Source organism: Pristis pectinata, chromosome 10 (genome assembly GCF_009764475.1).
Source record: "Pristis pectinata isolate sPriPec2 chromosome 10, sPriPec2.1.pri, whole genome shotgun sequence".
NCBI classification, from domain to species: Eukaryota; Metazoa; Chordata; class Chondrichthyes; order Rhinopristiformes; family Pristidae; genus Pristis; species Pristis pectinata.
The window spans coordinates 83,909,596-83,926,391 of record NC_067414.1 but is presented as its reverse complement, the minus strand read 5'-3'; the positions used below and the strand labels follow the sequence as shown (position 1 = coordinate 83,926,391).

At 44.0% G+C, this 16,796-nt stretch overlaps 2 protein-coding genes across 7 annotated transcripts in view; one reads left to right on the top strand and one right to left on the bottom strand.

Annotated features, from left to right (window-relative positions):
• Positions 1-13,858, bottom strand: part of cep57l1 (centrosomal protein 57, like 1) — a 38,651-nt gene extending 24,793 nt beyond the window's left edge. For 2 of the 3 annotated variants that reach the window (XM_052024987.1, XM_052024988.1), the window contains exons 1-2: positions 13,748-13,858; positions 3,405-3,579 (exon numbers count right to left, since the gene is read on the bottom strand). In XM_052024987.1, coding sequence (XP_051880947.1) covers positions 3,405-3,576 — 172 coding nt within the window. In that variant the 5' untranslated portion in view covers positions 3,577-3,579; positions 13,748-13,858. Of the gene's footprint in view, positions 1-3,404; positions 3,580-9,663; positions 9,815-13,747 lie in introns of those variants that run through there. The other variant, XM_052024989.1, reaches the window with a different exon arrangement.
• Positions 13,859-14,043: 185 nt separating this feature from the next.
• Positions 14,044-16,796, top strand: part of sesn1 (sestrin 1) — a 76,896-nt gene continuing 74,143 nt past the window's right edge. For 2 of the 4 annotated variants that reach the window (XM_052025084.1, XM_052025082.1), the window contains exon 1: positions 14,044-14,616. In XM_052025084.1, the coding sequence (XP_051881044.1) occupies positions 14,347-14,616 (270 nt within the window). In that variant the 5' untranslated portion in view covers positions 14,044-14,346. The remainder of the gene's footprint in view (positions 14,617-16,796) is intronic. The other 2 variants (XM_052025081.1, XM_052025083.1) reach the window with 1 other exon arrangement.

Genomic DNA, 16,796 nt, shown 5'->3' with positions numbered 1-16,796 from the left:
AACTAAGTTACATGGTAAAAATGAAAATTCACAGCACAAAGGGCATTAGATCCAGTATGCCCATGGTAGCCAAAAAAAAATTTTAGGTTAATTCCAGCTCTTGGCCCATACCTCTGCATGACTAGCTCTTCAGGTGTTAATCCAGGTTCTTAACAACTGCGGCAAGGATTTCTGCCTCCACCGTCCTTTCAGGCAGCTGTGCAACCACACCACTCAGTGAAATAATCTTTTTTCTCACCTTCAATATAATTTCTCTACCAATTGAATTTATATTGCCCATGGGAATGGAAAATGGGTCTCTCTTTTAAAAAGAATTTACCTTGCCTTGGCACCTCATTTTTATATACTTCAATTAAAGTTAGCTTATTAAAGCTGGAAATTGCCCTCCAAGCCAACACCATTCTGACTTGGAGATAGATGGCCGCTCCTTCACCATTGCTGGGTCAAAATTCCAGAACTTTCTCCCTGACAATATTGTGGGTACACCCACACCTCAAGGATTGCAGCAGTTCAAGAAGGCAGCTCACCACCACCTTCTCAAGGGCAATAAAATGCTGGGTCAGCCTGCAAAGCCCACATCCCTTGAATGAATATATAAAAACAATTAAATCTCCTCTTAGTCTAAATTCAAACCATGGGAAACAACCCAGGACTAGTCAGTATCTCCTAACTATAATTCTCCAGCCCTGCCAACATTACTTCTCTTATTTCCTTGCAATATAGAAGGCAGCTATACAGCCCATCTTTTTTATCCCCTACCCAGAGAGTGAGTTAAATCTGAAACACAGTGCCAGACGGGGGTGATGGAGGCAAGTACTCTCAAAACATTTGAGTATTTGGATGACCACTTGAAACTCCAAGGCATAGAAGACTTATAGGCTGTATTTTGGAAAGTAGGAATAATATACATTAGTGTTTAATGGCTGGCACAAATATAGCAGGCCAAAAGGCCTGTTTCCATTCTGTGTGGCTCTAGGCTGGCTCAGAGCTTTCCCATTTATTTCCTTGCTTGTAAATTTTCTCTAAACCTCTCCAGAGTCATCACATCCTTCCTTCATGTGGTGTGGTGACCACAACTGAACATGGAACACCAGCTGTATTTTGTACACTCCGAGTAGGTTCTAATTGCTCTTTTATGCCTCAGTCAATAAAGGTAAGTATCCTACATTCTTCTTGACTAAATTATCTACCATCGGGAATTTATGGAGGTGTACTCCACGATCCTCTATGCTTCTTGGTCTTCTAGCATTTATTGTGCACTCGCTTGCCTGATTTGCCCTCCCCAAAAGCAATTCCTCAACCCTCTGAGCTGAATTTCATGTGTCATTTTTGTGCCCACTTTTGAATGCAGATACACTCCTGTGGCCTAGAACGACTTTCTTCACAATCAACCAAACTACACATTTTGACCAACTTTTATAATTGTAGCCCCAAATTACAGTCCAAATTATTTACACTGCTGAGTACAGAGTCTGCAGAACTCTACTGAATGCAACCCTCCAGCCACCAAAATTTCTACAGACTGTTAATCATTGCTTTCTGCCACTGAGCTGAATTTTAATCCACCTTACAAATTTCTTTTGGAGCCATGGAATTTTAGTTTCATGGTAACTCTCTCAAGTTGGACTTGTTAAAATCCATGTATACTATATCAAATCATTGTTTCACTTTTAATGTAATTTAAAACTAATTTAGCAGAGTAACATTCTACAGCTGTAGCAGAACAGAAAGATCTTGTATTCTATTATTAAAAGAGAACAATGAAAAACTCAAGAAGCATTTGTCAAGGTCCCTCATAGTAGGCTGGTCCAGAAGAATTAAGTCATATGGGATCCACGGTGAGTTGATAAATTGAATCTAAAATTGGCTTGGTCATAGACCAGTCAGTAAAACATTCCTCTACCCTGTCTTCTATGTCCAGTGGTGTTCCTCAAGGACCAGCACTGGGACCTCTATTGTTTGTAGTACATATTAATGGATTTTGATGAAAATGTAGGTGGTCTGATTAGTAAGTTTACAGATGACATGGAAATTGGTGGAGTTGTGGACAGTGAGGAAGGTCGTCAAAGGATCCAGCAGGATATAGATCAGCTGGAAATGTGGATGGAGAAATGGCAGATGGAGTTTAATCCAGACAAGTGAGGTGATACATTTTGGGAGGTTAAATGCAAGAGGAAGGTATACAGTAAATGGCAGGAGCATTGATATACACAAGGACCTTGGGGTCAAAGTCCATAGCTCCCTGAAAGTGACAACACAAGTGGTAATTGGTCAAGACTGAGTATAAAAGTTTGTAAGTCAGGTTGCAGCTGTATCAAAATATACTTCAGTTAGACCATATTTGGAGTATTGTGTGCAGTTCTGGAAGTGACACTGTAGGAAGGATGTGGAGACTTTGAAGAGGGTGCAGAGGAGGTTCATCAGTATGTTGCCTGAATGAGTGTATTAGCTATAAGGAGAGAAATAAATTGCTGGAAGAACTCAGTGGATTGAGTAGCATCTTTTGGGTGTAGGGGGGGCGGGGGGGGTGGTGGTGGGGAGTGGGGAGGTGGAGGAACTGCTGACGCTTCATTAGACCAGAGAGCAGAGAGGGAAGATAGCCAGTTTAAAGAGAAGGGAAGGGGAGGGGTGAGACAGGGGCTTTCCTCTTCCCACCCCCAGGGTTGCTGGGGACACGAGCCAAATGCCCTCTTTCCCTCTGTTATTCTATGCTGGACCCTAGAAAAGATGAAGATACGTAGGAAAAAGATGCATTGCCCATTATTTAACTTTACAAGCTGTCCTCAGGTACGAACAGGTTTTGTTTTTACAGATGTCCGTAAGTCAATTTTGTCCACAAGTCTGAAAATAGACACAAAACAAAAATCACTCAACATGGTAACCATACCTCCTCAGTATGGAAATGAATGGTGTTGAGGGCCAATTAACATGAACCTTTATCATCTCTTCCTGCCTTGTTACAATGGTACAGAATCAGGATGTCTCAAGCTCAATGACTGGTTTTGATGGGCTTGAAGTATCAGTGCATGTTACTTTGCTTAGAGTATCATTGCACAAGCATCAATAGAAGTGATTTCTTGTCGGTTTCCAAAGCAACTCTCTCAAGTGGCCTCCCACAGAGAAACTAGCAGCCTGTGTTCTTAAGAGACATTGCTGTCCCATTACCGTGAGAAGGTTAGATGTAAACAGATTCATTATTCCCTCCCCCCCACCCCCAAGGCTGGAGTTCCCATAAATTTAATAATATTTATGGGAACTTGTTCATATGTACGGGCTGTCCATAAATTGTGTGTTCATAACCCAGCGACGGCCTGTATTGAAACACTAGTAGTAAAATCTATATTATCCTTGAATGTTACTAAATATCTAAAAATTTATCATTTTCCCTCTATTCACAAATGTACCTTTGCTGTTGGCAGCTGGGCTCTCAGCTTCATTATGGTTCTTTGAGCCAACGACAAGCAGATTACGAGATTCTGGCCTTTGTTGAACATTAATAGAACTCGGTGAAATATTCTCCAAGCTTGAAGGTGGACAGAAGCTTCCAAGGTAGCTGCATTTCAATGGTGATCCCATGATCTACAGACATGAAAAAAAAAGTTCAAGATGAATCAGAAACCAAATAATGATGAGTTTTCCACCATTTTTAAGAATATATTTAGGCTGGTAGGTACATTGTTAGTTATGCATAAGAGGGGGAGAAGCAGGCAACACTGCAGAAGTGGAAGACAGTGGCATTGATAAAATGTCCAGTGAGATCCAACCCATAGTGGCCTGCAAAGGCAGCTGAAAAAGCAGGAGTTAGAAAAAAAGAGAGGGAGTTAACAGGGGAAAAAACAAGTTCATAAGCAAGGATGAAGAAAGTAAGAGTAGGAAGTTAAAAAAGGTGAGGCCATGTCTACATTTATAAATCAATTTGTAAATCCCCATTTGCCCAACCTTTTATTAGGGAAAATGGCAAAGCCTATGATAAAGCATGTGATAACAGGGTACTTAGAAAATAACCAGGGGCTTGCTAGGTTACAGATGATCTGATTTACAGAAATCGAACTTCATGCAAATTCTCCATTCCACTTTTATAGCATTTTTCCAGATAATGATAAATAAATTGGTAAATAGGTTTAATATTGTCACATGTACCGAGGTACAGTGAAAAACTTTGTTTTGCATGCCGTCCATACAGATCATTTCATTACAACAATGCATTGAGGCAGTACAAGGGAAAACAATAACAGAATGCAAAGTAAACTGTTACAATTACAGATAAAATGCAGTTCAGGCAGACAATAAGGTTACCATACTAGGGGACCATTCGATAGTCTTTTAACAGTGGGATAGAAGCTGTCCTTGAGCTTGGTGGTACATGTTTTCAGGCTTTTGTATCTTCTGCCCAATTGGGGGAGGGGCGGGGGGGGTGGTAAACAGTGGGTGGGTCTTTGATTATGTTGGCTGCTATACCAAGGCAGTGAGAAGTGTAAACAGAGTCCATGGAGGGGAGGCTGGTTTCCGTGATGTGCTGTGATCCACAATTCTCTGCAGTTTCTTGTGGACTCAGGCAAGACCAGTTGCCACACCAAGCTGTGATGCATTCAGATAGGATGCTTTCTATGGTGCATCACTAAAAATTGGTGAAGGTCAAAGGGGACATGCCAAATTTTTCTAGCCTCCTGAGGAAGCAGAGGTGCTAATGCATTTTCTTGGATGTGGTGTCTATATAGTTGGACCAGGACAGGCTATTGGTGAGGTTCACTCCTAGGAACTCAAAGCTTTCAACCCTCTCGACCTCAGCACCATTAATACAAACAGGAGCATGTGCACCACCCCCTTCCTGAAGTCTCAGCTCTTTCATTTTGCTGACATTGATGGAAAGGGTGTTGTCATGACACCATGCCACTAGGCTCTCTGTCTCCTTCCTGTACACCTACTTATCGTTATTTGAGATTCAGCCCACTAAGGTAGTGTCATCTACAAACCAATAGATGGAGTTAGAGCAAAATCTGGCCACACAGTCATGATTGTACAAGGAACAAAGTAGGGGGGCTGAGGACGCAGCCTTGTGGGGCACCAATGTCAAGGATAATCGTGGCAGAGGTGTTGCTGCCTATCCTTATTGACTGCTGTCTGTTGGTCAGGAAGTCAAGGATCCAGTTGCAAAGGGAGGTATTGAGTCCCAGGTCTAGGAGGTTAGAGATGAATTTGCTTCAAATTATAGTATTGAAGACAGAGCTGTAATCAATAACCAATAGTCTAACATAGGTGTCTTTACTGTCCAGATGCTCCAGAGATGAGTGTAGGGCCAGGGAGATGGCAGCTGCTGTGGACCTGTTTCAGTGGTACGCAAATTGCATTGGGTTGAGGTTGCCTGAGAGGCTGGAATTGGTGTGCCATGACCAGCTTATCGAAACACTTCACGGTGCTGGATGTCAGAGCCACTGGTCAGTAGTCATTAAGGCACATTATCTTAGTTTTCTTAGGTACCAGGATGATAGTGGTCTTCTCAAAGCAGGTTGGAATCTCAGATTGAAGTAGGGAGAGGTTATAAATGTCTGCAAATACCCCTACCATCTGATCAGTGCAGGATCTGAGGACTCGGCCACTATATGGGCCAGATGCTTTCCGTAGGTTCACTCTCTGGAAGACTAATCTGACATCTGCAACGGTGACTGTGGGTTCAGATGCATTGAAGACTGTCAGGGCAGGTGGTGACATTCCATGTATTTCATGGTATTCATTAATACTGGATACAGTACATATTCTACTAGTTTAATTATGAAGTGTAGGGGTGAATTTTCAAAGAAATGAAAGAATTATAGCAAGTGTACATAGGGCGATACAATATGGGTTACTATAGGAAACAGACATACCTGACGTATAGAGAAATCGGCTTATGGACAGTTCCCAGGAATAAAACCCTATTTCACCCAGTATTGCCCATATCAATGTGATGAGACAAAGTCAAGATAGACTTATGAAAAGGAAGAAATTTTTACAAACCTACTGGAGTTTCTTCCATCTCTTCCAAAAGACATAACTGGTAGAATTGATAAACAAGAACCAATGGATTTAGTATATCTGGATTTTCAGAAACCTTTAATAAAGACCTACACAAGAGGTTAGTATGCAAAATTAAAGCAAATGGGATGTAATATACTGGCAAGGATTGAATTCTGGCTAACAGACAGAAAACAGTGAAGGAATAAATGGACCTCTGTTAGAGTGACAGGTGAGGACTTTTAGATGTCACAGCCAAAAAAGCTCACCAGCACCTCTACTTCGTCAGGAGGCTAAAGAAATTTGGCTTGTCTCCTTTGACCCTCGCCAATTTTTAAACTGATGCACCATAGAAAGCATCCTATTTGGATGCAGTACGGCTTAGTACGGCAACTGGTCTGCCCAAAACTGCAGAGAGTTGTGGACACAGCTCAGCACATCACAGAAACCAACCTCCCTCGACTGTCTACACTTCTTGCTGCCTTGGTAAAGAAGCCAATGTAATCAGAGACCCCTCCCACCCCAGACATTCTCTCTTTTCCCCCCTCCCATCGGACAAAAGCCTGAAAGCACAAACCATCAGGCTCAAGGACAGCTTCTATCCTGCTATTATAAGACTACTGAACAGTCCCCTAGTATGAAAAGGTGGACTCTTGACCTCACAATCTATCTCATTATGGCTTTGAACCTTATTATCTGCCTGCACCTTCTCTGTAACTGTAACAGTTATTGCATTCTGTTATTGTTTTCCCTGGTACCACTTCAAAGCACGGTGGTAATGAAATGATTTGTAATGATGGCATGCAAAACAAAGTTTTTCACTGTACCTCAGTACATCTGACAATAATAAACCAATTTACCAATAATGATAGACATGAGGGAGAGTGAGTGAATGGCCTAGCAACCATGACAGACAAATGTAGGACAGAGGGAACAATCTGAGGTTGACTTACCTCCCACAGGCAGACTCATTGGGACAGACCCACTCAGGATAGGCAGACACAGTTTTTAGTCAAGGAAGTTCCATTTCACAAAGCTGCAGCTGACAAGGTCCAGCTGAGCGAATGATATTGGTGTATAAAGCACTGTACAAGGCCCACTTGGACAGGTTTGTGGATAGGAAAGGTTTACAGGAATATGGGCCAAATGCAGGTGAATGGACCAAATGCAGAGGAATGGAACAAGCTCAGGTCAGCACCTTGGTCAGCATGGATGAGGTGGGCCAAAGGGCCTGTTCCATGCTGTGTAACTCTGTGACTCTACTACTTTTGTTCTTATGGGTCTTTAGCTACTTCAGAAATGGAGTGGAAGTCATCCTTGACCAGAAGCAGAATCAGAATATGAGCACAGTTGTTGGCAGAATCTCAGATGGTGACGAGGAGGCATACAGGAGAGAGATAGAGACACAAGAAATTCTGTAGATGCTGGAATCTGGAGCAATACACAAAAAGTGCTGGAGGAACTCAGCAGATCAGGCAGCATCCACTGAGGGAAATAAACAGTCGATGTTTCGGGCCAAGACCTTTCATCAGGACTGGAAAGGAAGAGGGCAGAAGCCAGAATAAGGTGGGGGGGGGGGGGGGAGAGAAGGTGAGGAAGTAAAGGATTAATAAACTATAACTGTATTCATATCTTATAACTGATGAGAACTGTGGCTACATGAAATACTGATCAGAAAGGTGGGTGGCAGGCCAGAGCAGCAAAACCACTTTTTATGGACTGGGTGCTGAGTGCTGAGTGATAATTGCTGTGTCCGGGAGTTAATTGGCTTACAATCAAGTTAAACTATAAGGATGATGGTTGCACTTAATGGGAAATGGGAAGGCTATCCCAAACAATGAGTGTGATACCTGTCTTTGCGTCTCTTGATTGCAAATTGATTAACTGAACTTTGGGTGCGATACTGTTCTTTGTTTCTCTGCAGTTGTCCTTTGTTTCTTTGCTGCTCAACCCAGAACCGTGGCGCCTGGCTCATTAAAGTGTGCGTGACAATGTTTGTATAAATTACTGTCTGCCCCCTCTGTACCTCGGAGAACTCCGCTGCAGACTCTACCTGAGTGTAAGGAGATTGCTCCCTAGTGATATATTGCTAAATAAATGCATTTGAATTAACCTGTGGCACTGTGTGATTTACAGCAGACGGGAGTGGGACTTCAAAAATCGGGTTAACAGGGGGAGAGGAGCACACGCAGGCAGGTGATAGGTGAGTCCAGGTGAGGGGGGAAGGTAGGTAGGTGGGTGGGGGAAGGTAGGTAGGTGGGTGGGGGAAGGGAGGGAAGGGAAGATGTACAAGCTGAAAGGTGATAGGTAGAAGAGGCAAAGGTCTGAAGGAGGAGGAATCTGGTAGGAAAGGCAGTGGACCATAGAATAAAGGATGGAGGAGGGGAGAAGAGGAGATGGGCAGGCTATCAAGGTGGGGGTAGGGAACCACAGGAATAAGCAAAGACAAAGGAGGAGGAGAAAGAAAGAAAAGGGGGCAGGGTTACCGGAAGTTAGAGATATCGATGTTGAGGCCATCAGGTTGGAGACTCCCAAAGCGGAATATGAGGTATCGTTCCTCCAACCTGTATCTGGCTTCAACATGGCAGTAGAGGAGGCTATGGATAGATACATCAGTATGGGAGTTGGATGTGGAATTGAAGTGGGTGGCCACCGGGATCGGCTGGTTGAGTGGTGTTGCAACAACAAGCTCGCACTAAATGCCAGCAAGACCAAAGAATTGATAGTGAACTTCAGGATGGGGAAGTTGGGACAGCATACACCAGTCCTCACTGAGGGGTCAACAGTGGAAAGGGTGAGTAGCTTCAAGTTCCTTGCTGTCAACATCTCAGAGGATCTATACTGGGCCCAACACATTGATGCAATCACAAAGAAGGCACGCCAGCGACTCTACTTCATTAGGAATGTGAGGAGACTTGGTATGTCACCAAAGACCCTTGAAAATTTCTATAGATGTACGGGGGAAAGAATTCTGACTGGTTGCGTCACTGCCTGGTACAGAGGGTCCAACGTGCAGGATTGAAAGAGGCTCCAAAGGTGTGTAGACTCAGCCAGCTCCATCAAAGGCACAACCATCCCCATCATCAAGGACATTTTCAAGAGGCAATGCCTCAAGAAGGCAGCATCCATCATTAAGGACCCTCACCATCTGGGACATACCCCCTTCTCATTACTACCATTAGGGAGGTGGTACAGGAGCCTGAAGACCCACACAACGTTTCATGAACAGTTTCTTCCCCTCCACCATCAGATTTCTGAACGGTCCATGAACACTACCTCATTATTCCTCTTTTACACTTTTTTTTAGTAACTTATAGTAATTTTCATGTCTTGTACTGTAATGCTGCCACAAAACAACAGCTTTCACGACGTACATCAGTGATAATAAATCTGATTCTGATAAAACTCAGGTGAGCATTACATTTCGAAAGAATGCAACGTTTTCCAATAGCATCACAACTAACGATAAATTTTGGCATATTACCTCGAGAAATGGCTTTAACATCAAAATCATTCCAGCTTCAATAAACTGTCAGCCCTTATCTGACAACATCTACAAATTAAAACACGAGGACCCTGAAATTACAATCGGCTGGAAAAATAACCTCAACCAGCAGGAGTAACTAAATTCAGCCGTGCTTTGAACCCCACCAAACAAAAACAAATACAAACCTCTTATTGGCGCTGCTTATATTTATAGAAATGAAAATGAGATCAGGAGAGAAGCAGATGATTAAACCCTCAACAGAAACGCAGAGAAAATGAATGAAATGAATCCAGGACAAACCAAACTATCCTCCTGGTGTTTGGTTTCCACGGACGCAGTTGGGACGCGCTGCCGTGGATTTAAAAGTCCCTCCAGCTGCCGTGGCTCCTCCCCGCGCCTCCTAACATTGGCTGGGGCGCGGCGCCAGCAACACCCAGGCCCTCCATGGAGGCCCGGCCCCTGAACTAATGCTTGATGGGAGGTGACGAGGACCTTTGCATTCAGTATTTCTGCCCCAGAGGGTGGGGTGTTGAAAGAATGGGAGAAAAGCAGACGGTGTGAATTCCGGTTACGTGGCAAACTCCCACCGCTCTTCTGTCGCTTAGCAACCAGCTTCCCCCCCCCCCACCCCACTCCACTCGCACGAAGCCATTCGAAAGGAGTGGTGGTCTGCTTCTCCACTGTTACTGTTTGGCAGGACTTGCACTTTCACAAGAACTCCTGCCTGCTGCAGAAAGCCAGCTGCTGGAATAACTCAAGACATAGGAGACTGCAGGTACTGGAATGTGGAGCAGCACACAAAACATTGGAGGAACTCAGTAGGTCCACTTCCCTCCGTAGAGGCTGCCTGAGCTACTGAGTTCCTCCAAGGCTTTATACGTTGCTGGAATAACTCAACGGGTCGAGCAACATCGATGGAGCCAAAAGGGTAGTCGATGTTCTGGTCCGAGATCCTGCATCAGGACTTTTTTCACTACAGATTCCAGAATCTGCTCTCTCTTGTATCTCAAACTTCCTCCTGCTAATTGATCCGAGCTGCTTTTGTGAGTTTATTAAACATGAGAGGCGATCAATAAAGGATTTCATATAATTAAAAATATGGATTAATTTTGTTATTAAATAAAAAGTATCTGGTGTAATTTTGCAACAATTGGTTTTAACATAAGTAGGAGCAGGAAATGAAAAAAAAACAAGATGCTGGAAATCTGAAACAAAAGAAAATACTGGAAAATGAATTGTTTTAATCTTGAAGATTATTCTGAGAAAATCTAAATCTTATTTAAAATTAAAATTGATGTTAAAGGACTTCTTTGTAGCTTTGTCAGTGATTTGTCTTATTTTATTATTTGTTATTTTATGATCCCCACAAAATTAATTTCCAGCCTTTGCTATTTTCACGGAGCACTGAGTACAAGAGTTGGGACAACGTGTTACACCTGTATAACACGTTAAGTGAGACCACATCTGCAATATTGTGTGCTGTTCTAGTTACCATACTATAGGAAAGATGTGATTAGGCTACAGAGGAATATAATATATAAGATGGCACCAGAGCATAACAAGTTAGCGCCGGAGCGTGGTGACTCTTTGCAAACTGCTCTCAGCAAATGTATCATTGCATTTACTATAAATTGTTCTACTCTTTTAAATCTCAATTCTAAGAATTCTCTGTAACTATAACAGTATATTCTGCATTGCTTTTGTTTCCTTTTGTACTGCCTTGATGCACTTACGTATGGAATGATCTGTCTGGGTGGCATGCAAACAAAAGCTTTTCACTGCATCCCAGGACATGTGACAATAATAAACCAATTACCAATTGAAGGTTGTCACTTTCTTTCAAATTAAAATGAAGATTACCATTGTTACTAAGTGTTTGTTGGCAGATTCACATATTCCTGTAATAACTATCATGACAGTGACTTCACCAACACTGGATGTTCCTTCACTACAATAACATTCTTTTAAATTCATTTTTCAGGATCACGGACAAGACCAGCGTTTATTGCCCAGCGCACATTATCAATAGACCATTTAAGAGTCAATCACCTTGTTGTCATCTAGAGTCAACATATAGGCCCCACGAGTTAGGGCAGCAGATCTCCACTCCTGAAGGGATAAATGAACAAGATGAGTTTTTATGACAGAAAATGCTACAATCAGGCAACATCTGTGGAAAAAGAAATAGAGTTTAACCCTTCAGGTGGAAGATTCCAGCATCTTCTGGGGGATTCAGGGGGCCTGGATGGAGATGGGAGAGGTTCTGGAAGATTGGAGTGTTGCAGATGTTGTTCCCTTATTCAAGAAGGGGAGTAGGGATAGCCCAGGGAATTATAGACCGGTGAGTCTTACCTCAGTGGTTGGTAAGCTGATGGAGAAGATCCTGAGAGGCAGGATTTACGAACATTTGGAGAGGTATAATATGATTAGGAATAGTCAGCATGGCTTTGTCAAGGGCAGGTCCTATCTTATGAGCCTGATTGAATTTTTTGAGGATGTGACTAAGCACATCGATGAAGTAGATGTAGTGTATATGGATTTCAGCAAGGCATTTGATAAGGTACCCCATGCGAGGCTTATGGAGAAGGTGAGGAGACATGGGATCCAAAGGGACATTGCAGAACTGACTGGCCCAGAGAAAGCAAAGAGTGGTTGTTGAAGGGTCGTATTCTGTGGAGGTTGGTGACCAGTGGTGTACCTCAGGGATCCGTACTGGGACCCTTACTCTTTGTGATTTTTATAAATGACCTGGATGAGGAAGTGGAGGGGTGGGTTAGTAAGTTTGTGGATGACACGAAGGTTGGGGGTGTTGTGGATAGTTTGGAGGGCTGTCAGAGCTTACAGAGGGACATAGATAGGATGCAGAGTTGGGCTGAGAAGTGGCAGATGCAGTTCAACCCAGATAAGTGTGAAGTGGTTCATTTTGGTAGGTCAAATATGTTGGTGGAATATAGTATTAATGGTAGGACTCTTGGCAGTGTGGAAGATCAGAGGGATCTTGGGGTCCGAGTCCATAGGACACTCAAAGCGGCTGCGCAGGTTGACTCTGTGGTTAAGAAGGCATATGGTGTATTGTCCTTCATCAATCGGGGAATTGAATTTAGGAGCCGTGAGGTATTGTTGCAGCTATATAGGCCCCTGGTCAGACCCCACTTGGAGTATTGTGCTCAGTTCTGGTCGCCTCACTACAGGAAAGATGTGGAAGCCATAGAGAGGGTGCAGAGGAGATTTACAAGGATGCTGCCTGGAATGCAGAGCATTCTCCTTGGAGAGACGGAGGATGAGGGGGGACCTGATAGAGGTGTATAAGATGATGAGAGGTATTGATAGGGCAGATAGTCAGAGGCTTTTCCCCAGGGCTGAATTGGTGGCCGCAAGAGGACATAGGTTTAAGGTGCTAGGGAGTAGGTATAGAGGAGATGTCAGGGGTAAGTTTTTTTACTCAGTGGTGAGTGCGTGGAATGGGCTGCTGGAAACGGTGGTGGAGGTAGATACGATAGGGTCTTTCAAGAGGCTGTTAGATAGGTACATGGAGCTGAGTAAAATAGAGGGCTTATGGGTAAGCCTAGTAATTTCTAGGGTAGGGACATGTTCGGCACAGCTTTGTGGGCCAAAGGGCCTGAATTGTGCTGTAGTTTTTCTATGTTCTATCTTCTGCTTTTGATATTCACTGAAGCTGTTAATGACATCCAGTAGTTTTGAGGTGATGGAGACCAAGACATTTATTTTTTACTCCAGATCATTAATGACATTGGAATTCATTTCTCTGTTAGAGCAAGCTTCTGGGTTACTAATTTGGTAATTTAACCACTGTGTGGCACCAAATATGCCACAGTTTAGTTACGCACGAGAATGAAAATCAAAACAAAAACTGCGTATGCTAGAAATCGGAAATAAAAAAAAACAGAAAATCCTGGAGAAAACTCAGCGAGACTGTCAGCATCCGTGAAAAGGGAATCAGTTAACTATGCTAACTTATTTCTTCTTTTGTCAGTTCTGATAAAAAGATCCTAGAGCTGACACGTCTCTCTTTCCACCGATGCTGCCTAACCTGCTCTTATGCAGTTTCTCCGCCACCTGTCCTCACACAAACAAAAAACCGGACACTAGGCCAAATGATCTCTTACTGTGCAATAACAATTCTGCACAATCCAACGACTAACAGCGAAGAGCAATAAACACTGCCCTTGCCCCGGACGCCCGCGTTCCCCAAACGAATAGTTTGGCGCTGGGACCTCTGGGATATGTAGTTTTAGAAGCCCTTCTTACCGTTGTCTCTATGACTCCGGGCGGTATTTTGGACTACAACTCCCGGGGGACCGAGAAGATAGCGGGAGAAACTTTTCCAACTACGGGGTGGCGCAGGTTGGGCGAGCTAACGTCAGGACGTGCAACGTAACTTGTTGGTTCAGGGTGCGAGGTAATACCGGCACCCCATTGGTCTGCAGCTGGAGGGGTCTCAGCATGGTTGGCACAAGCTGACTCTCGATTGGACGGACCTCGCTGTCAATCATCCCTGACAAGCGGATGGTTGGATTGCACGTCACACGAAGCAGCGGGGAGTTCATTGCACTGAAATCATCCATTCAAAGCCGCAGCGGCTGGATGAAGAAGTTTTAAAAAAAAGAGAATTTTTCCCACTTTTTCCCCTTTCATTGTCATAAACGTTTCTCCCTCAGTGTGACACGTTGACAGTTTTCGGGCAGCACTTTCAGTGCAGTGGAAGCCGGGCTCGGGTCGGTTGCCTGCTCCGACCCTCCGCTCGTAGATGCGGCTCTGCCTGCCGCTTGCTCCTTTCCTTGGGGTGCGAGCCTCGGCTGCCGCTGGAACGTTCTGGAAGTGCGGGCCGAGCTGGAGCCGCTCTCCCCATGGCCGGGCGCACAGGCGCGGCTGGAAGGTGGGACGGTTTGTGCAGCCGCGACCCGGGCCGGCGGCAGGCAGCGCTGGACGGTGTCAGGCAGGCGGTGCTGAGCTTGAGCGAAAGGCTCGGCGGCGGCGGACCTCCGGCTCCCAGCCCCGGCTGCAGCTCGCCCGCCGACGGCTTGAACGAGTACCTGGTGCGGCTGCTGGTGCTGTCCAGGAGATGCCCCTTCAGCGACGTGAGAGACAAGTGCGGAGCTATCCTGCAGGTAGTGCAGGTAAGATAATTTAAGGGATCCCCGCACCCGGGGTGATTAACTTCCCCACCCCCTAATCTCGGTTGTGAGGGAGAAGATGATAGGAACACGCTGACAGTGTTAAGTAAGGGAGAAAACACGTTTGTATAACGGCATTCACAATCCTTTCACGACGTCCCAAATGTGTCTGGAGCTGGTGGAGTATCATAATGACAGTGCTTAAAATGGCTTTAATTTCCAAACCCCACAATACCTTTTACTTTTCTAGCTGTTAAACTGGTTAACCACAGATTGGTTTCTCTCAATTCCTTCGAGTTTGAGGGCGCAAACTCCAAGAACTGGTCTGATTTATGCACTGGAATTGACTTTGGAGTTCTGTCAAACCCAGGATTATCCTAGGACACCTGGATAAAATCCAGTTTTGTTTGTTACGGCTGATATTTCCTTAAACCCTTCACCCTGGCCTCAAAGCACTGGCTTGCTTATTTCTTTACAAAGATTATGATAATCTATGCAGTGGGTTCTGCATCTTCCCCTTTTTTTTGGTCTATCTCCTTTGTTCTCCTTGAGGACTATGGATCTTTGTCCTCCTCTCATTCCAGATGGGGCCCATCTTGCTCATGTATATGGTATAGAATATAAACATAGAACAAATACAGAAAATACTGGAAACACTGAATTTTAGGCAGCATTTGTGGAGAGAGACAGACAGACAGTTAGTTAATGTTGCCAATCAATGGCATTTCACCAGAACTCTCTGAAGCCTTTCAAAAGGGAAGTTGATAGGTCCTTCATGGAAAATAATTTGCAGGGCTGTGGGGAAAGTGTGGGAGAATGGACCGCTTTGATTGTTCTACAAGAACTGGCATGGATTGAATTGCCTCCTTCTGACCTATACTAATTCTTTGATTTTATTTCCCTCTGTTTCTAACATAGACTGTTAACAACCTTGGTGATTTTTTTTAATCATGAGCTGAACTACAAACTTATGATGCCTCCATTAGTGTTTACTTCTACCTTGGCTATGTTTTCTACCTTCAACATTAACTCATTCCCTTTGCAGCCAAAACTGCATTTATGTTTTCGTCACATGTGGCTGCACTGTCACATTCACATTTTATTTTGATCTATGCTGGCTCCTTCTCTTTGTAAGGTTTTAAATGCATAATTCCCATGCTCATCTTTAAATGCTCACAAGGGTGGTGCCCTAGCCTATTTGCAATTGTAGATCTAATACTTCCTCGAGCACAACTGATATATTGCTTGCAAACATTAATATTGAACATAGAACATTACAGCACAGTACAGGCCCTTTGGCCCACTACGTTGTGCCGACATTTTATCCTGCTCTAAGATCTATCTAACACTTCCCTCCTACATAGCCATCCATTTCTCTATCATTCATGTGGCTATGTAAGAGTCTCTTAAATGTCCTTAATGCATCTGCCCCCACAACCCCTGCTGGCAGTGCACCTACACCCATGCACCCACCACTCTGTGTGGGGAGGGAAAATAAACTTACCCCTCACGTGCCCCTTGTATCTTCCTCCAATCACCTTAAAAGTATGCCCCCTCATGTTAGCCATTGTCGCCCTGGGAAAAAGTCTCTGACTGTCCACTCGATCTATGCCTCTTATCATCTTGTACACCTCTGTCAAGTCACCTCTCATCCTCCTCTCCAAACAGAAAAGCCCCAGCTCGCTCAACCTGTCCTCATAAGACATCCATCAACTTTTCCAAAATTCACTTCCTTAATTTTAAGATGGATAAAAAGACACTTTTTGAGTACAAAGGCTATGCATGCACCTTTTCTGCATTTCAGTGACAATAAAGAACAATTTTGAGCAGTATTAACGTTTCCAGAGACAAGTTAATCAATTTGCATACATTGTCTGGGCTCCTGAACCATGAAAGGGCAACCTAGTAGCCCTTTTGAGTAGTTTGTCAGATGACTGTAATGGATGTGTGAATACCCAGGGTTTGTCACCTCCATGGCAGTTGAGAATTGCCACCTTTTTGCACAATCAGGATTTGGAACTCTGTACATGAGAAGATGTAGCATCTTGCTACACTGAAGGAGTGGTAATTTGAGTTCAGTGGCATAGGGAGGCAAACTCTGGTTGTTAATATGCAGCTTGCTTAGGTGAGAAGATTCTGTTTAAATCTAGGCTGATACTCCAGCGCAGTACTCTAGTACCTGA